Consider the following 24,737-nt stretch of genomic DNA (forward strand, 5'->3'; position numbering starts at 1 on the left):
CTGTACGTTCATACCTTTATATATAGATGTAAAAAAAAAAACTCACAGGTGTGTAGCCCATACTTGATTGTTTGATTTAGCTTCTGCACACTAACACTCACACTCATGTTAAATTAAACTGAAGCAAAAACGTACATTTCATAGGCTAACTGAAGATAACACCACATTAACAACCACCTCTAATCAGGTACCCTTCAAATACTAGACCCTATAGAGAAAAATCGCTGCTTTGACAGCAAGTTTGACAATTTCATTGAGACTCTTTTTAAAATGCACCATCAAACATTTCTTAAATACAAACCACTACAGTACCAGTTCGTTTTAATCAAATTTCAGCAAGACATACATATTTTAAATGGAACGTCCCACCTCCAAAAACAAAACAACAAGAAAAGAAATTCAATACAGTCAATAAGCACACGGGACAACACTTTGAGCTACTGTTCAACACCTGGACTCAATCTGAGCTCTATTTGATAAAGCATAAAATACATTTATACATCATAGCATAGTTTTGAACCTGAAATTTAAAACCATTTTCCCCTCTCCGCTAGCCTTCATTCGCACCTCAGCATTATTGCTTCTCTGACACTTGCGGGAGAGGAGAAGAAAACAACAACAACAACACAATGAATTTTATTATAAAAACAAAACACGTTCCCATAGCTTATGCACATTGCTGTGTGTGAATATGTTTATGTATTTTCACTGATTTTGTAAGTTGCTGTAAATAAGGCAGCTGTTTCACTTAAGGCATTGCTGCTATGAAATTGCTTCTCTTTTAAACCTAAAAATGCACGTACGAGTCGAAAGGAAATTCTTAAAATATGAACGTTTTCTCTTTTTTTGTTTGTCAATTGTGTTTTGTGGCGTTTCACAATTAGATCACCTGTGCTGATATCGAGCCAATCATTGTTCAGTTTGTTCAAATGCTTGTGTCCGAATGAAGAGTTCAGTCTACATTAGCGGGGCAGATTCATCTCTTCATAGGTGATGTATAGAGATCTCGAGAGCGCAGTAGCCCTTCACCGGATCACACACAGCTCCAAATGGGAGGCGCAAGGGCAGGAAGTTGAATCCTCATCATCTACTGCTGGTAGTTGCCATACTGCCCCTGTAACGAAAGACACAAGCTGAAGCAACACAGCTAGCAAGACTCAGAAACTGACATTGTATTACTCAAGAGTCATGTCACAACTAATAATATTAGTCTCTTTTTCTTTCAAAAACATAATTGAGATGATTAAATGTTGCTTTAATCCAAAATATTTAGGGATTCCTTGAACGTGAGAAACAAATGTTTGAAAAGGAGCTGTCATCACAGCCACAATGACTCAAAAGCGAACACAAAGAAATAGACTAAATCAGTAAACATGAAGCAAGAAGCATTCAAGCTCAGTGGAGGATTTGGTTATAACTAGGGACGGGCCGATTCGATCCAGTATCGGTATCGGGACCGATACCTGGATAATTCAGGTATCGGATTTTCCCGATCCAACCTGCGTTGATACCCGATATCCATGACCCATGTCTGCGCTTTAACATTGTCTGCTGAAATGACTTCAAAAGTGATTCACACCAGCGAGTCTGCTAACTGGCTGCAAACTGTGGAATGGATTTCCTGAACGGAGGCGCGACTCAATGAGACAGGAACTCCATTCCGCAGTTTGCAGCCAGCTAGCAGGATAGTATTGAGCAGCATTTTGGCTAGCTAAACATGTCCGCTGTGTGGAAATATTTTACATTGGAAACACTGCAGAGCAAGACCGCGAAATGCAATGTTTGCAAAGCCGTCAGTGTTGCCAACTATTTTCAAATGAAAGTAGCTAACGCCTTCCCTAAAAGTCGCTAAATGTCGCTAAATGACGTCATACGTTAATTAGCATATTCGTGACGTCATCGCGTCATACTTGCGTTGCCTAATGTGTTTTCTCTATAAATTAATGCTCAGCTTACATATTATTGTATTTAATATATTATAATATAATATAGACGAATGTAAAATAAAGCTGTTCTCATTTCCTATATATTTTTGTCACACAAAACGAGTGATATATAGTGAATGACAAAAAAAGTAATACAGCAAGCACAAGAAAAGGAAACTAAATTGTTTAAATAAAAAAACATTATTTAAAGAAAGCGGATAAGTGATAGGTCCGTGGAAAAACACTGCTCATTCACCTCTGTCAGTGGCGTTCAACAGATGATCTGCTCCTCTCAGCCATTCACTAAACAGGGTAGACGTAGAGTGAATGAAAGCAAAGGGAGAAAAGCAAAAAGTTGGGGTCTGAAAAGTCGCTAAAAATAGCGACTCATTTGCGCGATTGCTTTGCAGTTTGTACGCGGATGAGAACATCTCCCTGCTCTGTCTGTCTACGGCTGGGAGGGGCTGCTGCGCGAGGACTGGGCCACCTGTGGGTGATTTGGGACGGGGTGGGACCCACGGCAGCACTCGCTGCTCGTTGAGACGAGGAAAAACGATATGTGATTTCACATCAGAGAGTCTCCAAAAGTCTCTAATAACACCAGAAAAAGTCACTAGATTTGTCGCTAGTCGCTTTTTTGAAAATTTGTCGCTAGAGGGGTCTGAATATTCGCTAAATATAGCGACAAAGTCGCTAAGTTGGCAACACTGAAAGCCGTTATTTAGAGAGGCGGAAGCTCCCTCGCTTCGTAAAACACAACGAATGCTATCAAACATTTAAAAAAAAGCACCATGTAAAAAGAGCACGAGGATTTTTTTAGTCAGGGGGCAGAAAGACAACGGGAGCTGTCAGGAATCACTTTTGGAGTCATTCCACAAGCAAGGTAAACTCCAGGGAGACAACGTAAAGGCTAAAGGGAATAGCGAAAAGTTGCTCAACTTCATCGTACTCGATGACCAACCGTTATCAGTGGTGGACAACCCTGGATTTCGCAGTCTGATTGAACACTTGCAGCCGCGGTATAGTTTACCATCCAGAAGATATTTATCAGAGACTGCACTCCCTGAATGAACTATACAGCCGAGTGTCAAACAAGTTAGCGGAGGAGTTCCAGTTCCAGCTTTACTACAGATATTTGGACTTCAGATATCTGCCCAATGTCGCTGATAAGCCTCACAGTGCACTGGGTTGAATCAGACACACATAGCCACTGCAGTGCGGTGCTTCAGGTAAAAAAGTGCAGGGGTTCACACAATCGAGCTACAATCGCAGCCTCCATTTCAGAGATGTTAAATCACTGGGAGATCCCCCATGCCATTCTACGGGACAATGCACGTATTATGAAGACTTAGGAGTTCCTAATTTGGGCTGTTTTGCTCACTCGCTGCAGCTCGTTGTGCACGAGGGACTAATATCACAACGCAGCATTAGTGATGCATTAGCAAACAGCAGGAAGATCGTAGGACATTAAGCATTCACAACTCGCACAGTCTCACTTGGAAGACCTGCAGCATGAAATGCAAGTTGCGGAAACCACGACCACCCCAACTCGTCTTGTTCAAGATGCTCAAACAAGATGGAACAGCTCCTTCTATATGATCAAGAGCCTTCTGAAAGAGAAGCGACCTCTCTGTGCATATGCTGCCGATCACAACTTGCCAGCAACACTGTCAGCCAATGAGTGGGGTTTGCTTGAAAAAATAGTAACGGTGCTGGAGCCCTTCAAGGAGTTAACCAGGAAAATCAGCTCAGCGACCTCCACTGCAGCCGATCCCAGTTTTAACACGCCTACTCGCCAAGGAGAACAGTACTGGCCGCGGCATCAAAACAATGAAATGCACACTCCTCCAAGCTGTCAGCAGACGATTCAGTAGCATTGAAAGTGAACCCCTCTATGCAGTTGCCACTTTAGTGGACGCTCGATACAAAGATAGGTGAGTCAGTCATCTTTTTATTAATTAATTAACTGAAAAAGTTCAATCCTGACTACAAAACCAAAACTACATGTTGATTGATTGTTAATGTGGCCTACAATTAATTGGATGAGGTGGCTGTGTACATGCATGCAGGCTGGGTTCTTGCAGCAGCAACAAATAAGTTTTACTCAACCCATTTAATTTTTGTGTCAGATTCTTTATGGGTGAAGAAACTGCCAGGAGTGCGAAGGCTCTCCTGATACAAGAGCTTGAGAAGATGGAGCAAGCACTGCTCAGGGCATCAGCTGATGAAGCAGGAGCAACAGAGGCAGAGCCAGCAGAAAAGGTTGCTCGCATGGAAGCTGGTCCAAGTACTGGTTCTCCTCCAAGCACAAGTAAGAGTAGGTTCAGCAGTCTGTACGACAGAATTCTAGAGGAGCATGATGAACCTGTAGGAGGTACCCAGGCAGCGGTTAACCAAATGCATTTGAAAGAACCAACAATGGGCGAGAAAGACAGCCCTTTCCAGTACTGGGCAAACAACCATGCTCGCTTTCCTCTCCTTGCGGTAAAGTTCCTGAGTACCCCTTCAACCAGTGTGGAAAGCGAAAGACTGTTTAGCACGGCATCCAATATCGTGGATGAAAAGAGGAATCGTCTGACAGCAGAGAGAGCAGAAATGCTCATATTCCTCAAAAAGGACCTGGCAATGTTTCAGTGAGATTTGTTGAACACTACATCACTTCCCCAGTGTTAACTTTTTGAGGAGTCATTTACTTTTTATTGTTTTCTTTTGAAGAATAGTTAGACTCTGGCGTTAAAGATGAACTGAACTGAAAAATATCGACGTTGAAAACGTGTTGTTTATGACACTTAAAAGTAAATTACTCTAAACATTTAAAAAAAAAAAAATTAATATAGCTTTTTTTAAGCAACGCAAAACTGCGCTTGTGAGCGCTGGCAAGTTCGATGACGTCACTGGCATGGTAGGACCCGCAGAGCGCCATAGACAACAGCTGTATGTCCTGTATACACAGACGAAAATGAGCACTTTTAACGGCATAGATTACGCATTTGAGCCCGTGAAGGACAGGCCGGTAGTGTCTGACGACCACCACATGATGGAGGACGATCAGTTTCAGGCTCCACTCACAGTACAGGATCGTTTGGGGGAAAGTGACTGTGGGCGCGAGCGCTGTGGAGCATAGACACTGCACGGAGACGATCTGTTGCAGAGAGGTCAACCAACCTGGAATATTTATTGATCGGCGAAAAAAGGAATCACCATGCACCGTTCATTTCGGATGCTGTTCGGTGAGAGAAACCTGTTGGAGGAGGCTATGCTGTCTCTAAAGGATGTCCGAGCTGAGAAGCGAGCGCCCCATCAGTAGCAGGGTATTTTACGTGACTAGGCTGGGCTAACTTGTTGCACTTTTCTCATACTGTTTAGATTAACAGTAGGGGTGTAACGGTACATGTATTCGTATTGAACCGTTTCGGTTCGAGGCTTCCGGTTCGGTACGCATACAAACCGAACGATTGCTTGGACCATTTTTCCTGCCGGCAAAATTCGTGCTGACGCGGCCAACACAACGTTGCGCAACATCAAATGGCAAGCGTAATGAAAGCAGAACGAAACTGCGCTCCTCGTTATGTGCTTCATGGATCGTTTATCAGTTCGGACCAGCAAAATCTGTGCAGCGCGAGCCGATCTCGATCAAGCAACACTGTTACTACACAGCGCTAAGAGATCCGGTAAAGAAAACATTTGAATTCGCCACTGAGGTAATAACATCGCTGCGAGATCTAGTGAGATGCATTCACATTTCTCCGTTATTAACCGTAGATCTCTATAAGATCAAACAGCGCTGTCATGGAAACCAGGAGAAACATTGTGCCGTGAATGAACTAGTAATACTTTCGTCCACAGACCAGCAACATTCACCATGGATTTAATATAGTAACACTAACTGGAACCAGTTTGGCTGGAATGGTGAAATGCTTTCAAGTACTTCACACATCTTTTTCCAGCACTTCAAAATTCAAATATTATATAAATAAATATATATTTAAATGTTATTTTTAATGTGATGACCAAAACATTATTTGTTCATCCTTCAAAGATGACCCCCATTTATAAACCTGAAAGTTTCAAGATCTAGGAAAACACACTTATTTAAACATATTTTTTCTTTTAACAAATAGGAAATTTCTCTGGCATTTCTTTCTTTTTGCTGTATCGAAAACGTACCGAACTGTGACTTTAAAACCGAGGTACGTACCGAACCGTGATTTTTGTGTACCGTTAGACCCCTAATTAACAGCGTAGGCTACTGGCAGTTCACTCTATGGGCGAGGGTGCATTTAGGAAGGAGAATCCCATCCTCTACAGTGAACTATACATCAGGGATCTTTTCCCCCTCACCCGAATATCAAGGATTCGAGTAACGTTAACGTGATGCCGTGATGCGTTGAACTTGTAACTTGTGTAAATAAAACATTTCATGCATTGTCAGACGTTTCATGTACTCATTGACGAAAGTACACATCTCTAAATAGCGTGTCGCTAAAAAATCTGTTTCCTCAGCCATGTCATTTAGCCTCAGATTGTTTACAAGCTACGGCTGCTCTGCTGGTGCGGGTAGACAACGGAGTGGCTTACCATGCCAGTGACGTAGTCGAATGTTGAAATCCAACATGGCGGCGGCCGTGTAACAAACACAACACTTTCAATGTACCGTTTTATCTCTTTTAACAAATTCTGCCATTTTAAAAATCGTACCAATGAGAATAAATAAAATACATCTGTTATATCACCTTTTCTCAAATTTCAGTTCATTTCATCTTTAAGCTTAATCCAGGTCATCTTCAGAGCCAAATCTCCTGCTGTACTTGATTTGTGCTGTTCAGATACACACTGTTTATTGATAAAGTGTGTGTGTGTGTGAGAGAGAGATGTTTACAGTTATTATTACACTTTTCTTACATTTCAAATACTTTACATTTTAAAACCTTAATGTGTTGATGCTACAAGAGCCAGTGTACTTGATTTGTGCTGTTCAGATGCACTGTTTTATTGATAGAGAGTGTGTGTGTAAGATGTTTAGAGTTATTGCACTTTTCTTATATTTGAGACTTGATTTGACTTGTCTTGATTTTTAAAACTACAAGAGCCAGTGTACTTGATTTGTGCTGTTCAGATGCACACTGTTTTATTGATAGTGTGTAAGATGTTTACACTTGCACTTTTCAAGTCTCATGAAAAACCAAACCTTCACAGAAAACTATTAAAGAGGACTCCTTTTATAATGAATGAAGTGGTCAGTCACTTCATTATGATACAATAGAACAACAATGGAACATAAAAGCAGAATATTTAACTTTTTCCAAATAAAAAATAAAAAAAGGTTAGGTTTTTGCAATACTGTTGTTAATTCTATCTGGATACCAATTCAAGCTCACTGCTTTACGGTTACATTTTCAATAAAAAAAAAAATTAAAAAAAAACATGTAGTATTATTAGTAACTGCACTTTTTAACGCAAACAATAGTCATTTCCTGATTAAATCAACTTTATGATAAATTTTGCCCCAGTGCTAGAAAATCGGTATAATCTGTAGAGCTTAGTGACACTGGTGCTACTGCTCTCAAGTGGAAATGTTCTGCCTTCATGAGGTTTCTCACCTGGTCAAACGCGTAGGGGCGCTGTGGCTGTCCCTGTGGTGGGCCGGGCTGTGGGGGTCTGTAGGCTGAATACTGCTGCCCTTGGCTCTGGGGGTAGTTTGGGTACTGACTTGGAGCGCCCTGAGACGGACCTGTTGGTATAAAAAGAAGTGTGTTCATTGATGGGAATAAATGAATGTTCTCTGTATTATTAATAGGAATGTGGACTGAACGTAGATTAAGCATATTGCGGACCTTCACGATTTGTTCAACGCTTTATTTTAATGGTCTACTTTAGACATTCTACTAACTATACAGTTATAATCAAATTTATTCAACCCCCATTGCAAATCGGGGAAATTTGCTGACTTTCAGCGGCTTGCAAAGAACAAATCAAACAAAAGTAATTGAAATAGCTCAAGTCAGGTGACTGTGACACCACTGTGTCTTCCAGGACTTCTGCAAGCAAGCCTTGATGCAGAAGAATCCTGGTAGCATGTTGTTACCTACCAGCTAAAACTGCCAGTTTTTGTCACCAAACTCAATCTCCTCCCACATTTCTCTTTATAAATTTTCATTTTAGGCATCTAAATCGCGACTGATGTTTTGCTCTATCCTCTGCGCTACTGTGTTCATCATTACGTCATGCGCCGGGTCAAGTGTTTCTCTTTCGCCGCAAATTGATGCGTACGGCCATTTGCAGGATGCTAGTTATTTTAGTCAATAAAGTATTAAATACGGATATTTTTCATAACGTATCGTATCGGAAGGGCTTAATTAACCCCTGGAGCCGTTGTAAAACACTTTTATCATGGATGGAGGCACTTTGATGGACTACAGAAACAACCATTCACTGCCATTATAAAGCATGGAAGATACAGGACATTTATTTATAGCTCTGATTGTATTTGTGGTACAGAAGAAAGTCATATACACCTAGGGTGGCTTCAGGGTGAGTAAATCATGGGCTAATTTTCATTTTTAGGCAAACTAACCCTATAAATGTGTGGTCTGCTCCATTAGCCATTTTAAATCAGGTCTTAAATTAGTTAAAGGTTTTTATTTTTACTAATGTGTTAATATTTTGCAAGCTGCATGATTTTTTAATGCTTTCTTCTTTATATGCTCAATGTTTTATTGTACAGCACTTCGGTGCAAATTTTGACTTGGTGGAATTTGAGGTATGCTTGGGTACATCCAGCCTGGCTGCGCCCTCCTACATACTTCATTTTCCTTCAGTACTACCACGTCTGGGATCATGGTGTATTCTTTGGTTTTCCCCGGTCAATTTTGTACCGGTCCAATCAGTGCACAGAGGAAGTGGCTGAGACCGATAATATTGATGTCATGCGCTAGTTTGAGTCGTCATACGTCACAACCAAACGTCAGCGGTTGGTTATGGCAGATCCAGAGTGACTCTGGGTAGAAGGAAGTTCTCCGCCTACAAGGAAGTTAACGTGCGTCAATGGAGCGAGGCCAGACTCTATGTACAAATGAAATGTCGTTTTCTTCTAGGATTTCCTGATACTTCAATGAACCATCTTGCCTTCCACACGCTGCAGGTTTCCAGTGCCAGAGGATATAAATAAGCCCCAGAGCATCACAAGCTCCACCATGCTGAACTTCATTCTTCTTCCTCCAAACACGTTTCCAAAACGTTTCATCACTCCACAGAACAGAATCTCAAATCTTGTTTGGCTTATTTATATGAATGAGCATATTGGAGACAACTTTTCTTGTGTTTTGGGTCAGTAGTGGTGTACATCTTAAGAGTTTTAGCATGCGTTTAGTTCGAGCTTTACTGTGCAAGCTGAAACCTCAGTGCCTGTTGCCACCAAGTCTGGCTGCAGGTCTTTTGCAGTCTGTCAAAAGTTAATCTCAACTTGCCCTCTCAGAAATCTGGTTGCTGCCTTTTTCTGCCCCGTCCAGGTAGTGTAACCACTGTTCCTTTAACTTTAAACTTGGGAAGAATGCTTCCAACGGCTTCTCTAGGGAGATTTAGTTCCTTTGCTATCTTTTTGCATCCGGTTCCTTGTTTGTAAGGGGTGATAAGATCTTCTATTACCTTTTTGGACCATTCTATGTATTTTGAGACTGTAGAAGACTTTTGTTTGATATGTTTAGTCAGGGATGTGATTGTGTGAGTAAAAAAAAGCAGGGCATTTTTTTAAGACCCAGCATGAAGACCCAACCCCAGACTTAATCTGTCAATGTGATGATATAATTCCTACCATAGGCCTGCTGTTGTCCGGGGTATCCCTGCTGTCCGGTGTACTGCTGCTGCGGCGGGTAACCCTGCTGCTGCGGCGGACCCTGCTGATACGCCTCTTGCTGCTGACCATACTGTGCGTTTCCTACACAAAAAACACCAGGCAATTAACAGACTTTATCAAGGCTATCCGCCAAGTAATATTTTTTATTACTTGGCGTTTGCAGGAACTCCAGCACATCATGCACAACGGTTCGCCCTCCTGCACTACTACATTCAGACTGGGAGGGTGGAGGGAAGTGCACAAAAAGCAACGATTTTCTTTTCTTTAAAGGATTAGTTAACTTTTGAAAAAACTTTTGTTGATAATTTACTCACTCCCATGTCATCCAAGATGTCCATGTCTTTCTTTCTTCAGTCGAAAAGAAATTAAGGTTTTTGATGAAAACATTCCAGGATTTTCTCCATATAATGGACTTCAATGGGAACCAGACGGTCCAAGGTCCCAACGACAGTTAATAACAGTTTCAGATGCAGCTTCAAATGTCTTTAAACGACACCAGACCATGAATAAGGGTCTTATCATGCGAAACGATCGGTTATTTCAAAACTGTAACTTTTCTAAGGACAAATGCTAGCCTTGCTCTATTCTGTGAGGCGCGTTTGTAACGTCACGTAATACGTAATTACGTTCAAAAGGTCACGGGCGACGTAGCCGGAAGTACAGAGTCAGTGTTTACAAGTTGAACGCATAGGTTGAACGTGCAAACTAACTCAAACGCCGTTTACAAAAAAAAAGGAATTAAAAGGTAAAACAACGATGTCGGACGATTTTTATTCTGTACTTCCGGCTACGTCGCCCGTGACCTTTTGAACGTAATTACGTATTATGTGACGTTACAAACGCGCCTCACAGAATACAAGACTAGCATTTGTCCTTAGAAAAGTTACATTTATGGAATAAGTTTTGAAATAACCGATCGTTTCGCATGATAAGACCCTTATTCATCGTCTGGTGTCGTTTAAAGACATTTGAAGCTGCATCTGAAACTGTTATTAACAGTCTTTTGGACCTTGGACCGTTTGGTTCCCATTGAAGTCCATTATATGGAGAAAAATCCTGGAATGTTTTCATCAAAAACCTTAATTTCTTTTCGACTGAAGAAAGAAAGACATGGACATCTTGGATGACATGGGGGTGAGTAAATTATCAGCAAAAGTTTTTTTTAAAGTGAACTACTCCTTTAATCAAAAGCAACAAAACACAAAGCTTATTGTAATTATTGGATGGCAGACGCATTAATCTAAACTCAATATAAAAAGATTGATCTTGGTATGTAAGAATCGATATTGGTTCATCAAAGATCGATTCATCAATCTTGTCAACCCATCCCTCGTATACACAATAGATTTTCATGATATTTAAGCACGTTTCAACTTTCTTTTGAGCAAAATATATTTGTTATTGCTTTGGTTTGATTTTGGGGTGGAAAAACTGGGGTGGAAAGCAAGAATGATGGGCTTCAAGGTTGGGGTTGCATAGTCGACTTTAATGCTCTGCCATGACGCTTTAAGCTTGACGTCAACTAGTCGCTGATCATGGCCTATAGAGGGCGCAACAGGATAAGAAATCTTAGACATCACCTTTTACACTCCATTTCCAACCGTTAAAATGACAGATAAATGGATACTCCAAGCGCTCCACAAGATACAGTATGTTTGATAACCGTCTGGATGCTCAAAACTGATTGGGTGATTGCACGGTTTTAAACAGCTAAGTGAATCACCGCTCTGAACTAATGCGCTGCTGCATTGTAACGCACACACATACAGACAGTAGCTCACACACCACGTGCAGATCATGTGCACAGAAACATTCAGCTACTGTCAATGATGTTCTGTGATTCATCAATGAAATAGCTTAGAAACACAAAAGTTCCAGCATATATTTCTTAGTAACTAAACTAGTAACTATTAGTGGAGAGACGCTGCCAGGAAGATTTAATTCACAAGCAATCACTGTCTCACCAATGCAATCATATAAATGTAATCTTTACTGTGCAACTTTGTCTGTGACTGATTCAGAACGAGCAGAAATCTGTGAGAAATATAACGACCCGTAGACAAAATAACTGATAAAAAAAAGGCTGTCATGTAGGAGCAATAACCTTGTAGGGAGCGCTGGTTCAACACACAAGACAACACAAGTCTCTCTGTTCATTAATGACGTCATCAGCGACTAGTCGACTTTCATCACAAACATGTCGACATAAAAAAATCGTTCAACCCCTACTTCAAGGAGTAAACAAACATTTACTGCACTAACTACAAGGACAAACATTAAAACGGGTAAAAAATAGCAGGTTGCAAGTCAATGCATCCTACCCTCTGGTGCTCCCTGTCCTCCATGACTGTATTGCTCCGTGTAGTATTCCTCTTGACCAGCATATTGCTGAGGAGGTCCTAAAAATACACACACAGACACCATTAAAGAGGACCTATTGTGCCCTTCTTTTGAAGTCTGTCCTAGTAGAGCCCAAAAACAAAGTCCAGATTTTCGTGCTTGAATGTTCAAAAACACCTTATTTTCCCCATTGTTGCGGCTCCTCTCTTTCCAGTCTGTCAGTAACGCTCGGTTTACTTCCTGTCCCTCCTTCTGAAAGGCACAATGTGCTCTGATTGGTCGGCTGGATCAGTGTGTTGTGATTGGTCGAGCGCTTCCAGCGTGTTTGGGAAATGTCCCGCCTCTTACCATAACCGACAGTTTCAACACACTACTATCTAACTCAACCAGGCCCCGCCCCTTTATTCTGCGTATGAATTACTATAATGAGGAATACTGTGACGTGTTCATTACCGAAAGAACTACAATGGAGGCGTTTTAGGAGTTCAGAAACAGTGATATAGAGAAGAACTCCCGCTGGAGGGACTTTGTGCTTTGGACCTTTGCAGAGCTTTTTGAAGCTCAAACAGCAACATTATACTCTAAAGAAAGTTGAACATGGACAAAAGCATAATAGGTCCTCTTTAAGACAACCGATGATGAGTAATACCTCCTTCACATGATACTTCAAAAAAACAAGTTGAGCATACCTTGATGTGGCGGCCTGTAGGGGGGCATGGGCCTCTGCCCCATCACGTGATTGCCTTGTCCCATCATGCCCATGGGGTTCTGCTGCCCCTGGTAATGCTGCCCACCTCCACCAGAAGGAGGCATGTTGTACTGTTGGGAAGGAGCTTGCTGGTGCATTATGGGCCCTAGAGCAAAAAATAAGCCCAAACACTTAAAATTGAAACTTGTTTTAATTATGTGATTGACATTATTATTTCAAATCTATATATATATTTTTTTTGTTTTGACATAAGACAGTGACTAGAGAGTAGATGTACCCTGATTGGGCTGCATGTTCATGTTGGGCCGAGGGCCGTAATTACCCATGGGCTGCCCCTGGCTCATGTTCATTTGCCCCTGTGACTGCAAGCCCTGCGATGAGGGCACTGCGTGGTTATACGCCCCCATGGAGCCATGGCTGCTGGCCGGCATGTTCATGGAGCCACTGGGTATGCTGGGCGTCTGGTTGGGTCCGGGGCCCTGTATGGACATGTGGTTCGGACCTGCAGAAGCAGACAGAGATTAATAACATTTAACAGAGATGCACCGGAACCGGACAATTTTCACGTGATCGGCCGGTCAGTCTGACAAATGGCGATTTTATGCCGTCAAATGCACTCAGGCGCCGCATGATTAACGTCGCACAACATCAGTATCACACGTAACACACATGTAGGAAACCTCGTGAATTACGGCCGTTCCACCCCTTATTTACAGCGCAAGCATGAGTGCCACATGTTAATCAATGAGTACATTCACACCGGGAGCAGGAGCAGCGCGTGAGCGTCAAGCAGGAACGTCGCGTGAGCAGCAGTGAAGCGGTTTCTGTGCCGTGTCTATTTTTGCTGCTGAGCGCTGCTCACGCTCAATTAAAGTGAAAGCACGCTTTTGATAAAAAAAAAAAAAGATTTAAAAATGCTTGTGTTTTTTAACAAGAACTGGAGTAGGCAATGTCAGAAAAGAAAATGTACCTTAAACTTGTTTTTATTATTGAGTTCGAGTAAAAGTATACAGTGTTTCAGAAAAATATATATATAGAAAATAAATATTTGTGTTATTGAAAATAAAAAAGTGGTTCGAAAAATAAAATCGTTATCAGCTGAAATCGGTATCAGCAGGTCAAACTCAATGAAAATCTGATAGAGAGAGAGAGAGATAGATAGATAGATTTTTTTTATAATTTTTTTTTCTGCTAGATTTTTTTTATTATTTTCACAGTGCTATATTATGCTCTAAGCTTATCCTGATCTCTTCTAAGAGAGGGAATGGAAGATGTTGCTTGCCAATATATATATATATATATATATATATAATATATATATATATATAGATTTGTCAATTCATGACACTTTTACACATTTTTGCCAAGAGTAAATTATTCTGGTGATCTGTATCAGCCAATATTGCTTCCAGTGATTGGAAATCGGATATAAAAAAAAAAAACCCTGATCCGAGCACCCTTAATAATATGGACTCTAAAATGGCTAGAAAATCAAAACCGTAAGTTGAAATCCCAAAACTTGAGCCTTGATAAAAGAATTAAAACTATTCATGGCATTTTTTTGAAAACATACAAACTTGCATAAAATAGCATTTTTCAGAACGGTCTAACACCGTGTCCTAACTACACGCGACGCGACGCCGCGACACGCGATAAAAGGTATCTTTTCCATGTTAATCAGGGTTATGAGTACACATCATTTATTTTTAGTTAAAAATAGGTCACTGTGCCACAAGCGATAACGGATAATTTACCTCAGATTATGAATGAAAGCATGTAATATAGCGTTCAAAATGAATTCTATACAAACATACGACTGTACTTCATAACAAAATTAGTCAATGAGTATATTTTGTTAATGTTTTGATTTTTAATAATGTTATTTCTTGATTTGATTATGTCCTTACCCATATTCAATGCGAGTTCGGGCCAACAGTGTGCTTTCACAGAGAGACTCTGCTCACACGCTGTTCTGAATGTGTGGCATCTCACAGTCGCGTCGCATCTCGTGTGTACAGACACACTTGCTGTCGCTGGAATTTTATCGCGTCGCGTGTAGTTAGGACACGGTGTAAAACAAGCTGCCACAGTTCTCCTCTGATTAAAGGGTTCAGTCTGGGAGTTTGACAGGGAGTGCACTGGAAAGGTTTGGTGTGTGAGTTTACCTGGTATCTGTCCGTTCATCTGGTTCTGCATGTGTGGGGCGGGCGGCCCCTCGGGGGGCATACTGTGGCCATGGGGCAGCTGAGGAGTCGCGCCACTTTGATTCATGGGCATGTTCTGAGTGGGCGGCTATGGAAAAACACAGAGAGACACTTACTCAACCACTGATGTCCGCTCTGGAGCACATATACCCCTAATGCACCAGGGGATGGGCGATTTTAAAACGAGAATTCTCGGTTTTGAATGAAAAAAATGTTACAATTAGACATGTTGACAATATGGTAATTATAACAGTTAAGAGAAGAAAATGATTTGATCACATGATGGCACGCCTGATTAACCGCTCTTAAGCGGCAGTACACACCGAGTGCGTTATTATTGCTGTGAAAAAAAATGAGACGAGGGCAGTGAACAGATATGCTTGTGTTGACTTGGACGTTTGTTTTGGATCATTGTCCTGATGAAAGATCCAACCACGGCCCATTATAAGATTTCTAGCAGAGGCTGTCAGGTTTTGATTTTTTTATCTGTTGGTATTTGCCAGAATCCATGATAACCGGTATGTATCTGAACAAGATGCCCATGACCTCCAGAATAAAAATAAGCCCACATCATTAAAGATACAGCTGTATAATTTTTAACTGTGGGCATGGGTTATTTTTTATCTCTGTTTACACCAAACACATCTGCTGGGTTTGCTGCAAAAAGCTCTTTTTTAGCTCCATCTGATCACAGAGTCCATTCCCCCTTAAGTTCCAGTCGTGTCTGACCACTACATATGCTCAGTGTGTTTTTGGATGAGCGAAGAGGATTTTTCCTGGACACCCTTCCAAACATGTGATCTCTTTTGTTTAGGCTTTCTGACCCCAAAACCCAACTAATCTCTGCAATTCTCCATCTGTGAGAGTTTAGCCAAATTCTCCTCCTCCCTGTGAATTAAGACAACATAGACACACGTCCTATCCTGGAGAGATTCATCATTCATATCATCTTTAGTTGATTGGAAATTATTAATTATTGCCCTGATGGTGGAATTGCAACTCTTCAGCTATTTTCTTTTTTGTGAAGCTCAACAATCTTTTGCGGTACATCCGAACTGTATTCTGTTGTTTTACTCATTGTGATGGATGATTAGTTAAACTATAAATATGATAGTTTCCTCATATTAATCATGGCTGGACAATTTCATGCTAAAACAAATGTAAATATTAATGGTAATATGCTTCAGAGATAATTTATATAAAGATATTTAATTATAATTGTGGCCTAGGCATAAGAAACAGAGAATGAACACTCACCGCGGGAAGCAGAGACTGCATGTTCTGGTTAGAGTCTGCTATTGTGGCCAGATACACCAGATTTCTGTGTAACATCTGTTGGTAGCTGTCAAAAAAGAAACACACTTTGATCACGGACTGAATCAGGAAAGGAATTATGCAGCATCATAGACTATTTGTGCTTGAACAATATTGTATTCGAATATTTGGGCTCATAAAAATCGCATAGTCGTTTATTTAAATGACGTTTAATGAGAAAGACGTTATTTTTTGTGACCATTTCTGAACAAGCTATTAGGCAATATACACATCAAGGTTTTCTTTTAGTTGAAACCATTAAACAATATGTGTAAACAAAAATATATAAAGAACAAAAGCATTTAAGCTCAAGCAGCAGGAATGGAAAAAACGCAAATAAAGCAGACTGCGCAGTTCGTTCAGAACATACACACTCGAGACAGCATGTGGTCATCGTGTTTCAAGTTCATGTTGAGAAAAACAATAATATCCACATGCTCGAGTGAGAAAAGACGCTGCGCTGACAGACATTGACACAAAGGGAAAGGTTTGCTAAGCGAAGTTTCTAAAAGCACTTTGCGTTTTTTGTTCTTAAACCTGTCTCTCTCAACAAAACTTGAAGTATACGTCTCAAAATCATTTTGCTATTTTGGATTTAATCCATTACTGGCCATCAAAGCAACGTAGTAAAATTTAAATAGTGGGCTATTTTATTTTTCAAATAATAATTACAGATCGAACTTCTTACACAGTCCTAGTCCAGCGACTTTGTGCGGCCATAAATCGTCAGTTTTTGCTTCTAACAAACGATCGTTTTTGTATCCTTTCGGACGATTTTTCCGGTTACATTGGAATCATTTGCGAACATGTCTTTTGCGTGGAAGTATTACGCAATCTGTGGATATGCAGGACGTGAAGATTGCAAACTGCGATGTCTGCGAAGGACAAGTTAATCGCAGAAGAACAACAGCGAAAACGTTCGGCACAACCAATTGATCAGACATTTGAAAGTTCATCACCTGAAAAAACATGATGAGTATAAACAATCTGTGGATAATGCAAAACAGGTTAAAAAAATGACAGATTATAACCTGTTATTATCTAGAAAGCCTCTATTACTAATACTATGTTGTTGTTATCTAGGATCTTTTTGTAAAGAAGAACTTGCATGCACTTAGTTTTGAAAAGCTAGAAGTAAACGTCAGATCTGTAAAGGCTGATCATTTTTATTTCACCTAAAATTAAATTGAATGTAATGCACAGTTACTGCAGCTAATTTCAGATATGTTACAGTTATTGTTTATAATAGCCAAAGGCAAGTTTGGCTTGTTAACTATCAAATAAACATCTTGTTTCAAATAATTGTTACAAACACTTTCATTTTTTTTGTTTGTTGTTTAAAGAAAGAAAATAAACAGAAATCGGTATAGGAATAGGCCAGTTTGCTTTAGAGCCAGACCCATATATCGGCCGATATTAGGCGTTTTCCATAATATCGGTATCGGCAGTTATAATGGCCGATAAATGAATATTTAAAAAATAAAATAAAAATGGACGAAACACGCTTCAATCATCTCTCCTTGGCCTGTTACATTGAAAATGTTTGTTTTACAATTTGCAGTATGACGTTATCTATTGCTAAATTATGGCTCACCATAGACTAGCTAACCACAAAGCAGGCTAATGCCAATATCATCAGTGGAAGACCGCTAACGTTAACATTAATGAGCTTGGAAACCACAATGAACTTTTTCTGCCTAAATAAAGCAATGATTGCCGTATTTATAACTAGCATATCTGTAGTTTCAGTCCCTGCATTGTAAAATGTAAGTTATACAGTACTTGCGAGGAGTGAACATTTAGACATAAAGAAAAAGTATCAAACGTATCTTGTGCATAAAAGTTAGCTTTTCTTTTACATGTGTGTGAAATCCAACAATATTTAATAAAAAAAAAAAAAATATCGGCCGATATATCGGAATATCGGATTTTTAAACCCAAAAATATTTGTATCGGTATCGGCCTTCAAAATCCTTTATCGGTCGGGCTCTAGTTTGCGTGTAAAAAATCGGTATCAGCCATGAAAAATCACGATCGGTGCATCACTTTAGCCACAGCCAATCAGAAGTGACTGAACAGTTTGAATGCTCTTGTTTCCTTTCCTTTATTTTTAATATGCAACGTCACTTTCAGTACGGCAATGATATTAGACCCTTTCAACATTAAATAAAGCACATAATAAGAACCTGAGATTATCATAGTCATACTCTGAAAAGATCCCTTTGTCACGTCGTAGCATCGCGTCTGGTGTACATCTTACCCGAGGCTCATACAAAAATAAAACATACACACATATAAAGAGATGTGAATCGTTTATGTTTGAGAACTTACTGTGAACATTCAGCCGTTTTCCCTTTACTCTGGAAGTCCATGATGCACTGAATCAGCTGATTGTTTTCATCCAGTAACTGCATTTGAAATGTCACAGTGTTAATTAAACATTATTAAAGATAGAAAAATAACTAAATAAATTAAATGAGTAAAAGCCTAATAATATCTGATCCAATCAGATCATCACATCGAAAGCAAAACTAAGGAGTTGTACATTAGCTGGTCCTCTATACAGTGTTTCCCATTCATTAAAGCACCCCTGAAGCTTTTAATCTTGTTTATGTGTCTATGTGGTGTTTTTAATATGCTTTAAGACAAAGCATGTATAAATTCATACGAGTATTTTCTGCTTAAAACTGCAGTGAACCAAAGACAGTCTCAAAAACACTTGAAAGCTTGAAATCGCTGGTGTTTCTGACGTCACAAACGACCTTGTAACCAATCAGATCAACGCGTGATCGTCAAATGACTAAATTTCAACCAGTGGAAAAACGTTTAAATAAGTCATTTTGGTGATCAAAGATGAGTTTAAAGGGATACAGTGATTGTTAAATATTTTTCATAATAACAAAAGTTATCAAATGCTGTGCGCCATTGCTTTGGCGAAGCATCTGTCAAACAAACTAAAATCAGAAGCACAGTATGGCCTTGTCAAATCACAAAAGGCAGTGATTTAATCGTCTCAGAACGGTGAATTCAATCTATATCAATAAATCAATCAATAAATTCTGCATTTATAATGTGGGAAATCCCTGCACATTATAATTTGCTGTAACATCAGTAATTACTCAATCAATGGATACAGCACAACAAATCCAGCAGTCATTTTTGTATATAAAATCGACATGTATATAATCCTAGACATTAATTCAATGTGTTGAAGCAAACACTAAACAAAGCTTCGGGAGACAGGAGGAAAAACACCTAATGTGTGTGTGTGTGAAGCTTTCAGAGCTACTTTCAAAACATTATTTACATGCCATTTCCTAGTAAAACCGACTCATAATAATGAATATCACATTAAAAAAATTACGTTTGCATCTAAAAGACAAAAAAAGGGGCAAACAAATGTTAATGCACACATGTGCAATGTACACAGATTCAGATCATCATATTTCTGATAATGGAGAATGTGATCGTTGTGGATGCTGTGTGTGTGTGTGAGTGTCTTCAGGATTGAAAACCACTGATTTAGAGAGAGCAGCGCATAGAAAGCTTGACTGGCTGATATTTTCTGTGTAATCCTGAGCTTTATTAAATAAAATATATCATACAGCTGTTCTGTTGTTAGAATTTTATGTAAAACCAATTTCGAATGTAACAAAACATGAAAATAATTTAAAAAAGACTCTAGGGAAAACAGATCAACTTAAATCAGACATGAGTAATAGACAACCGAATAACAAATCTTCACTGACCAAATCAGACCCGATTGATGAAAATGAAGCACAAAAATCGAGAAATCAGACGTGTTGAATAAAAACCGCAAAACATACATCAACAAAACAAAGGTAAATCAGATCAAATCAGACATGAATAACGAAAAACCGAAGAATAAAGGTGGACAGGTCAAATCAGACGTGCTTAATCGATACGGAAAACTCGGCTATTTAGCATACGTGCGTGAAACGATATGCGATTAAAAAAAACAAATCGAGCTTAAAGTAACGTTATTAGCAACAATACGTCAGTTTTTCCCGATTGAACGTCTCCTCTGTGATGCTAGTAACGTTAACGTTACACAACCGTCTCTATTGTCAATGATATCCGAGTGTCGAGCGAGTAGCGGCTAACAAAGACACAGCAGAGCTGAGCAGATATTAATATGTTTTATTAATTGCAGAGATTTTCCGCTCTGCGTCAGTCTCGTATGAGCGGTTAATACGTCGATAAACATGCCTCTGAATGTTTTGTTTACGGTGTTGTGGGAGTGTTGGCGGGAGAGATGTAACGGCTAACTAGCCGAGCCCACTAACGTTAACCGTTCCCGCACGCGCATTTCTGCTCCGCTTGGTAAATGATTAAATGAAAATTACCTTTTGTATCCCGGCAGGCGTTATATCACCCTTGGCGCGCTGCCGGTGCTGTGCGAAAGCCACAGACATGTTCGTTTACCGTTGGTTGAGATCAGTACGGTGAACCAAACACACACCACTGACCGATGAGAGCAAACGCGCTGAGCTGCGAGACCGGAGCGATCCACTGCTCACGTGAGCGACGGGGGAGTCGATCCGCTCATCACACGCAAAACAAGCAACTAGCAAGACTGTGTCGAATCCAGGCGTTCGGACAAACGTTTTAGCTGTTTATATTATCAAACAGTGTGTATGTAAAACACAGTATCCTGGTTAACATTTAAATATAGGTGTTAGAGTTGCGGCGTCACACCTGTTTTTGATAATAATGGTTCGTTCCTGAGGGTCACAGAGGGGGAATTCCAAATGGCGTTCGTTTCGCTGGTCTATTCCCACTGTCTATGGTCTATTCAAGTTAAATGCGGCACTATGGTCAACATTGTTGTATTATTATGTGCTTTTTAAATACATTGGAATTGGAATATACTTCTCGAATTTACATTTCCCGTACGATTATGTGCAAGCTTGTGCAACATATGGTGCGAGATGAAAATTATAATTCATTTATGTCATTTACCATTTTCCTACACCAGCATTTACTAGACTTAAATTTATATTCAACCAAAATATGTTGCAAAATGAAAGCAATTATATGCATTTAGATATAACATAATATATATGGTTTAGCATGTGCAGGATGATGATGCATCAGCCAATGTGGAAAAAAATAGAAACTTAGTCTTTTGTAGAACAAAATGTAAAATTATTCACAGATGCCATCTTACTGGGGTAAAAGCCATGATCCCCTCCCCCATCTGGGCTAAATATTAATATTATTAAATTCTGATTAATTAAAGTTATATTAACATACTAAATCAACTATTCTTGAATTTTGACAATTTAGCAGTTTAATAATTGAATAGATGATGATAGAGAGATCTGAATCCCAGAAAAAGATATTCATTTTCAAAGGTTAAATTATTTTGTTACTTATAGCCTATACAAGCATCATGAATATTTGAAGAGTTCAGATGCAAAAGCCTCTAAATGCCATTTGAAATTTTCATCTTTAATGATGATTTTTATCAAACTTGTATATTTAACTTCAGTAATTTCACTTAAATAACAATTAATAGGTAATTATCATTGCCATTTAAGTGAAATTACTGAACTTAAATATGCAAGCTTAATAAAAAAAATCATCATTAAAGAAGAAAATTTCAAATGGCATTTATAGGCTTTTGCATCTGAACTCTTCATTTACATTTAATTGCCCATGTTTTAATTGAAAATACTTCATAGTAGCAACACTATAAATTACTAATGCAAATTGAATGACTTCACTCAACCAACCTAGAAAATTAAAGCAAAGATGTCTGAACTCTGAAATGTAGAAAATTAAAGCAGATATTTCTGAAATGTACATGGAAACACTGAATAATTACCCCATTAATTACAATAATTATTCAATTTAAAAATAACACTAACAACATGTCACTTTGCACCTTATGTGCCAATTCTGGTGGCTCATCTTACCCCAGGGTCTAACTTTATACCTTTTACTCCACAAATCCAAAAACACTGATGTGTCCACAAATCCCTCATTAACAAATATGCACAAAATGTATATAAATTATATATTATATGCCTATTATAGACACAAAATCTATCTATCTATCTATCTATCTATCTATCTATCTATCTATCTATCTATCTATCTATCTATCTATCTATCTATCTATCTATCTATCTATCTATCTATCTATCTATCTATTTTTATTTATTTTTTAACAGTAAAAGCAGAAATTCTATTTAAATGCCTTTATTTATTTAATTTTTTTTTACATTTCCAAATAAGAAAAAACGTGTTTTGTCTGGTTCAATGCATTTACAGGAACTGAAAATTCATGTTGTTGTTTTTTTTTTCTCTTTTTCCCAGCTTTTCTGATTCCCTTTCCAAAAGCTAAACTGGCAGATGGAGGGAGAAAAATGAAAACGGAGTAAATATAATGCCTGGCCCTGGTCTTCTCAACATTGGGGAAGATCACCAGCAGAGGGAGCAGAGGTCTGTTTGAGGACTCAGATCAGGACAAATGCAGTTTAACAAATACAATCCACAGACATGGTGTCATTCAGTGTAACCTTTTTTGATTAAAAAAATAACAAAAGTGAGTTCTTGAGTAACCCAACATTACCCCGATTCACATCAGTAAGCTTATAAAACTGATTTATAGTTTGAGCTTTTGGGTCTGAAAATGTGAGCTTGAAGTCATTCATATTTGTGTGTGTGTAACGTCTCTCAACAGACAGAAGAAGACCAGGCTACTTTATGGTGTGTGATGAGGATGCAGTTGCCTCGAGTCACGTCATCTAGATGGCAACTTTTAATCTAGACAGAGACAGAGTGACAGAGCCTGTGTTAAAACCAGAGGAAGGGATTGAAGAATAAGAGATGGCTTGTTTTCCTGCCGGACAGACATTTCTCAGTGGCTCATTATAGCTGGATAATGCAGCGTGTGATCTGATCTGACTGAGCAATCGATAGATATAAACATGGAACGTGAGTGATTTTCATTTGGTCAAGAACAAAAGTGACAAATTTGTTACTTACTTGGTCAGATGAAATTTGTGGGGATATGCCAGTGAGATCACAAAACTCACGGTTCAGATAATATAACGTTACATGGTCACAAATCGAATATTTTTTTTTTTTTGGTAGGTACTCTGATACCATACTTGCATAACTAATAAAGGTAAAAAATTATTGAACAGTCAGTAAAAAAAATGAGAACAAATACACTAAACATAGAAATGACAATATAACAAAGTTAAAAATAAAATAAGGTCTGTAGTATTCAGTTCAGGTACAGGAATGTAATAATTAAATGTAAAATATCAATGTATAAATTTAATAGGCTACAGGTTACAAGTCCATCATTGTATCCCTTAAAACCCATCTTTGATACCAAAATTACACTTAAACTTTATTTCCTTGGAAAATTTTTTTATTTGTGCCTTAAAATATCTTGAATGTAACTCGACACCATTGCCTCATTTAGTATGTGCGGTTTTATGAATATGCAAAAGAGCCCCGCCTCCACTCACTCACTCGGCTCAGAGATCCACTAGTTGTCGCTCACTCATCGATCTGATTGGTTACAAGGTCGTTTGTGACGTCAGAAACACCAGCGATTTCAAACTGCAGTTTTAAGGAGGAAATACCCAGCAGTCGACTTATGAATTTACTCATGCTTTGTATTAACAAAGCGAATTAAAAACACCACATAGACACGTAAAAAAAAAAAATGTAATTGCAATTTTATGTTTCAAACAGAGATGGCGATAGAGATGCAAAACTAAGCATAACCAGCGTTCATATAAGCTTGACACACATGTCTGACAGGAGTGAACTGGGCGAACTCGTCACTGACTCAGTGCGGGAAGTGAATAACACATAATAATAACAATAACTCTGAATTCCCACATCTGTGCTCTTCCACAGAGTTTAGGTCTCCACCTCATTATGATATGCGATCTGACTGTTGTCGAGACAGGACTTGCAGAATGCCAAACAACACTCTTGTCAACTGTAACAGGAGAAAAATAAAGTCAGTGTCAATGTCAAGATGAGTGGGAAACTGCTTCCATTGAAAGCCTGCTGGAGCTCTTATCTTTAGTTGCTTGGGAGTGAATCATTAACTTGTTTAGAGAGATAGGAAACACACTCCTTCAGAAGATCATAGTCTGGTAGCATTCATTTCACTTGTGTTTATCTTCTAAAGTCTGTGAAATCAGAGATGCATCCATGCATATTAACAAAACCAATCTCCTCGTAATCTTTGAAACATTCCCCATATGTATCCTTTAATTGGCAGGAACAGTGAAGATGACAAAGACTTAATCATTTCAGTTATGGTGCAGCAAAATTAAAATTCTAAGTTAAAATAAAATGATGTCATTTTCTTGTAAGAAATAGCCAAATCTACT

The 24,737-nt window shown here is 39.0% G+C and overlaps 1 protein-coding gene and 1 long non-coding RNA gene across 5 annotated transcripts in view; one reads left to right on the top strand and one right to left on the bottom strand.

Annotated features, from left to right (window-relative positions):
• Positions 1–24,737, top strand: part of LOC148981348 (uncharacterized) — a 183,698-nt gene that overhangs the window by 125,512 nt on the left and 33,449 nt on the right. The window lies entirely within an intron of this gene.
• On the bottom strand, positions 305–20,904 carry ss18 (SS18 subunit of BAF chromatin remodeling complex). Of its 4 annotated transcripts, none has more exons than XM_039649796.2 (10): positions 20,712–20,904; positions 18,676–18,752; positions 16,288–16,372; positions 14,992–15,118; positions 13,149–13,328; positions 12,807–12,971; positions 12,099–12,176; positions 9,736–9,858; positions 7,526–7,656; positions 305–1,114 (listed from the first exon to the last, which is right to left on the bottom strand). In XM_039649796.2, the coding sequence occupies exons 1-10, from the start codon at positions 20,778–20,780 to the stop codon at positions 1,088–1,090; spliced, it is 1,062 nt and encodes a 353-aa protein (XP_039505730.2). In that variant the 5' UTR covers positions 20,781–20,904; the 3' UTR covers positions 305–1,087. The 4 variants fall into 4 exon arrangements, with proteins under 4 accessions (XP_039505730.2, XP_039505729.2, XP_039505732.2 ...); XM_039649795.2 differs by having other exon boundaries at positions 13,104–13,328; positions 20,712–20,873; XM_039649798.2 differs by lacking the exon at positions 12,099–12,176.

The sequence above is a fragment of the Pimephales promelas genome, chromosome 5 (genome assembly GCF_988280905.1).
Source record: "Pimephales promelas chromosome 5, fPimPro1.hap1.1, whole genome shotgun sequence".
NCBI lineage: Eukaryota > Metazoa > Chordata > Actinopteri > Cypriniformes > Leuciscidae > Pimephales > Pimephales promelas.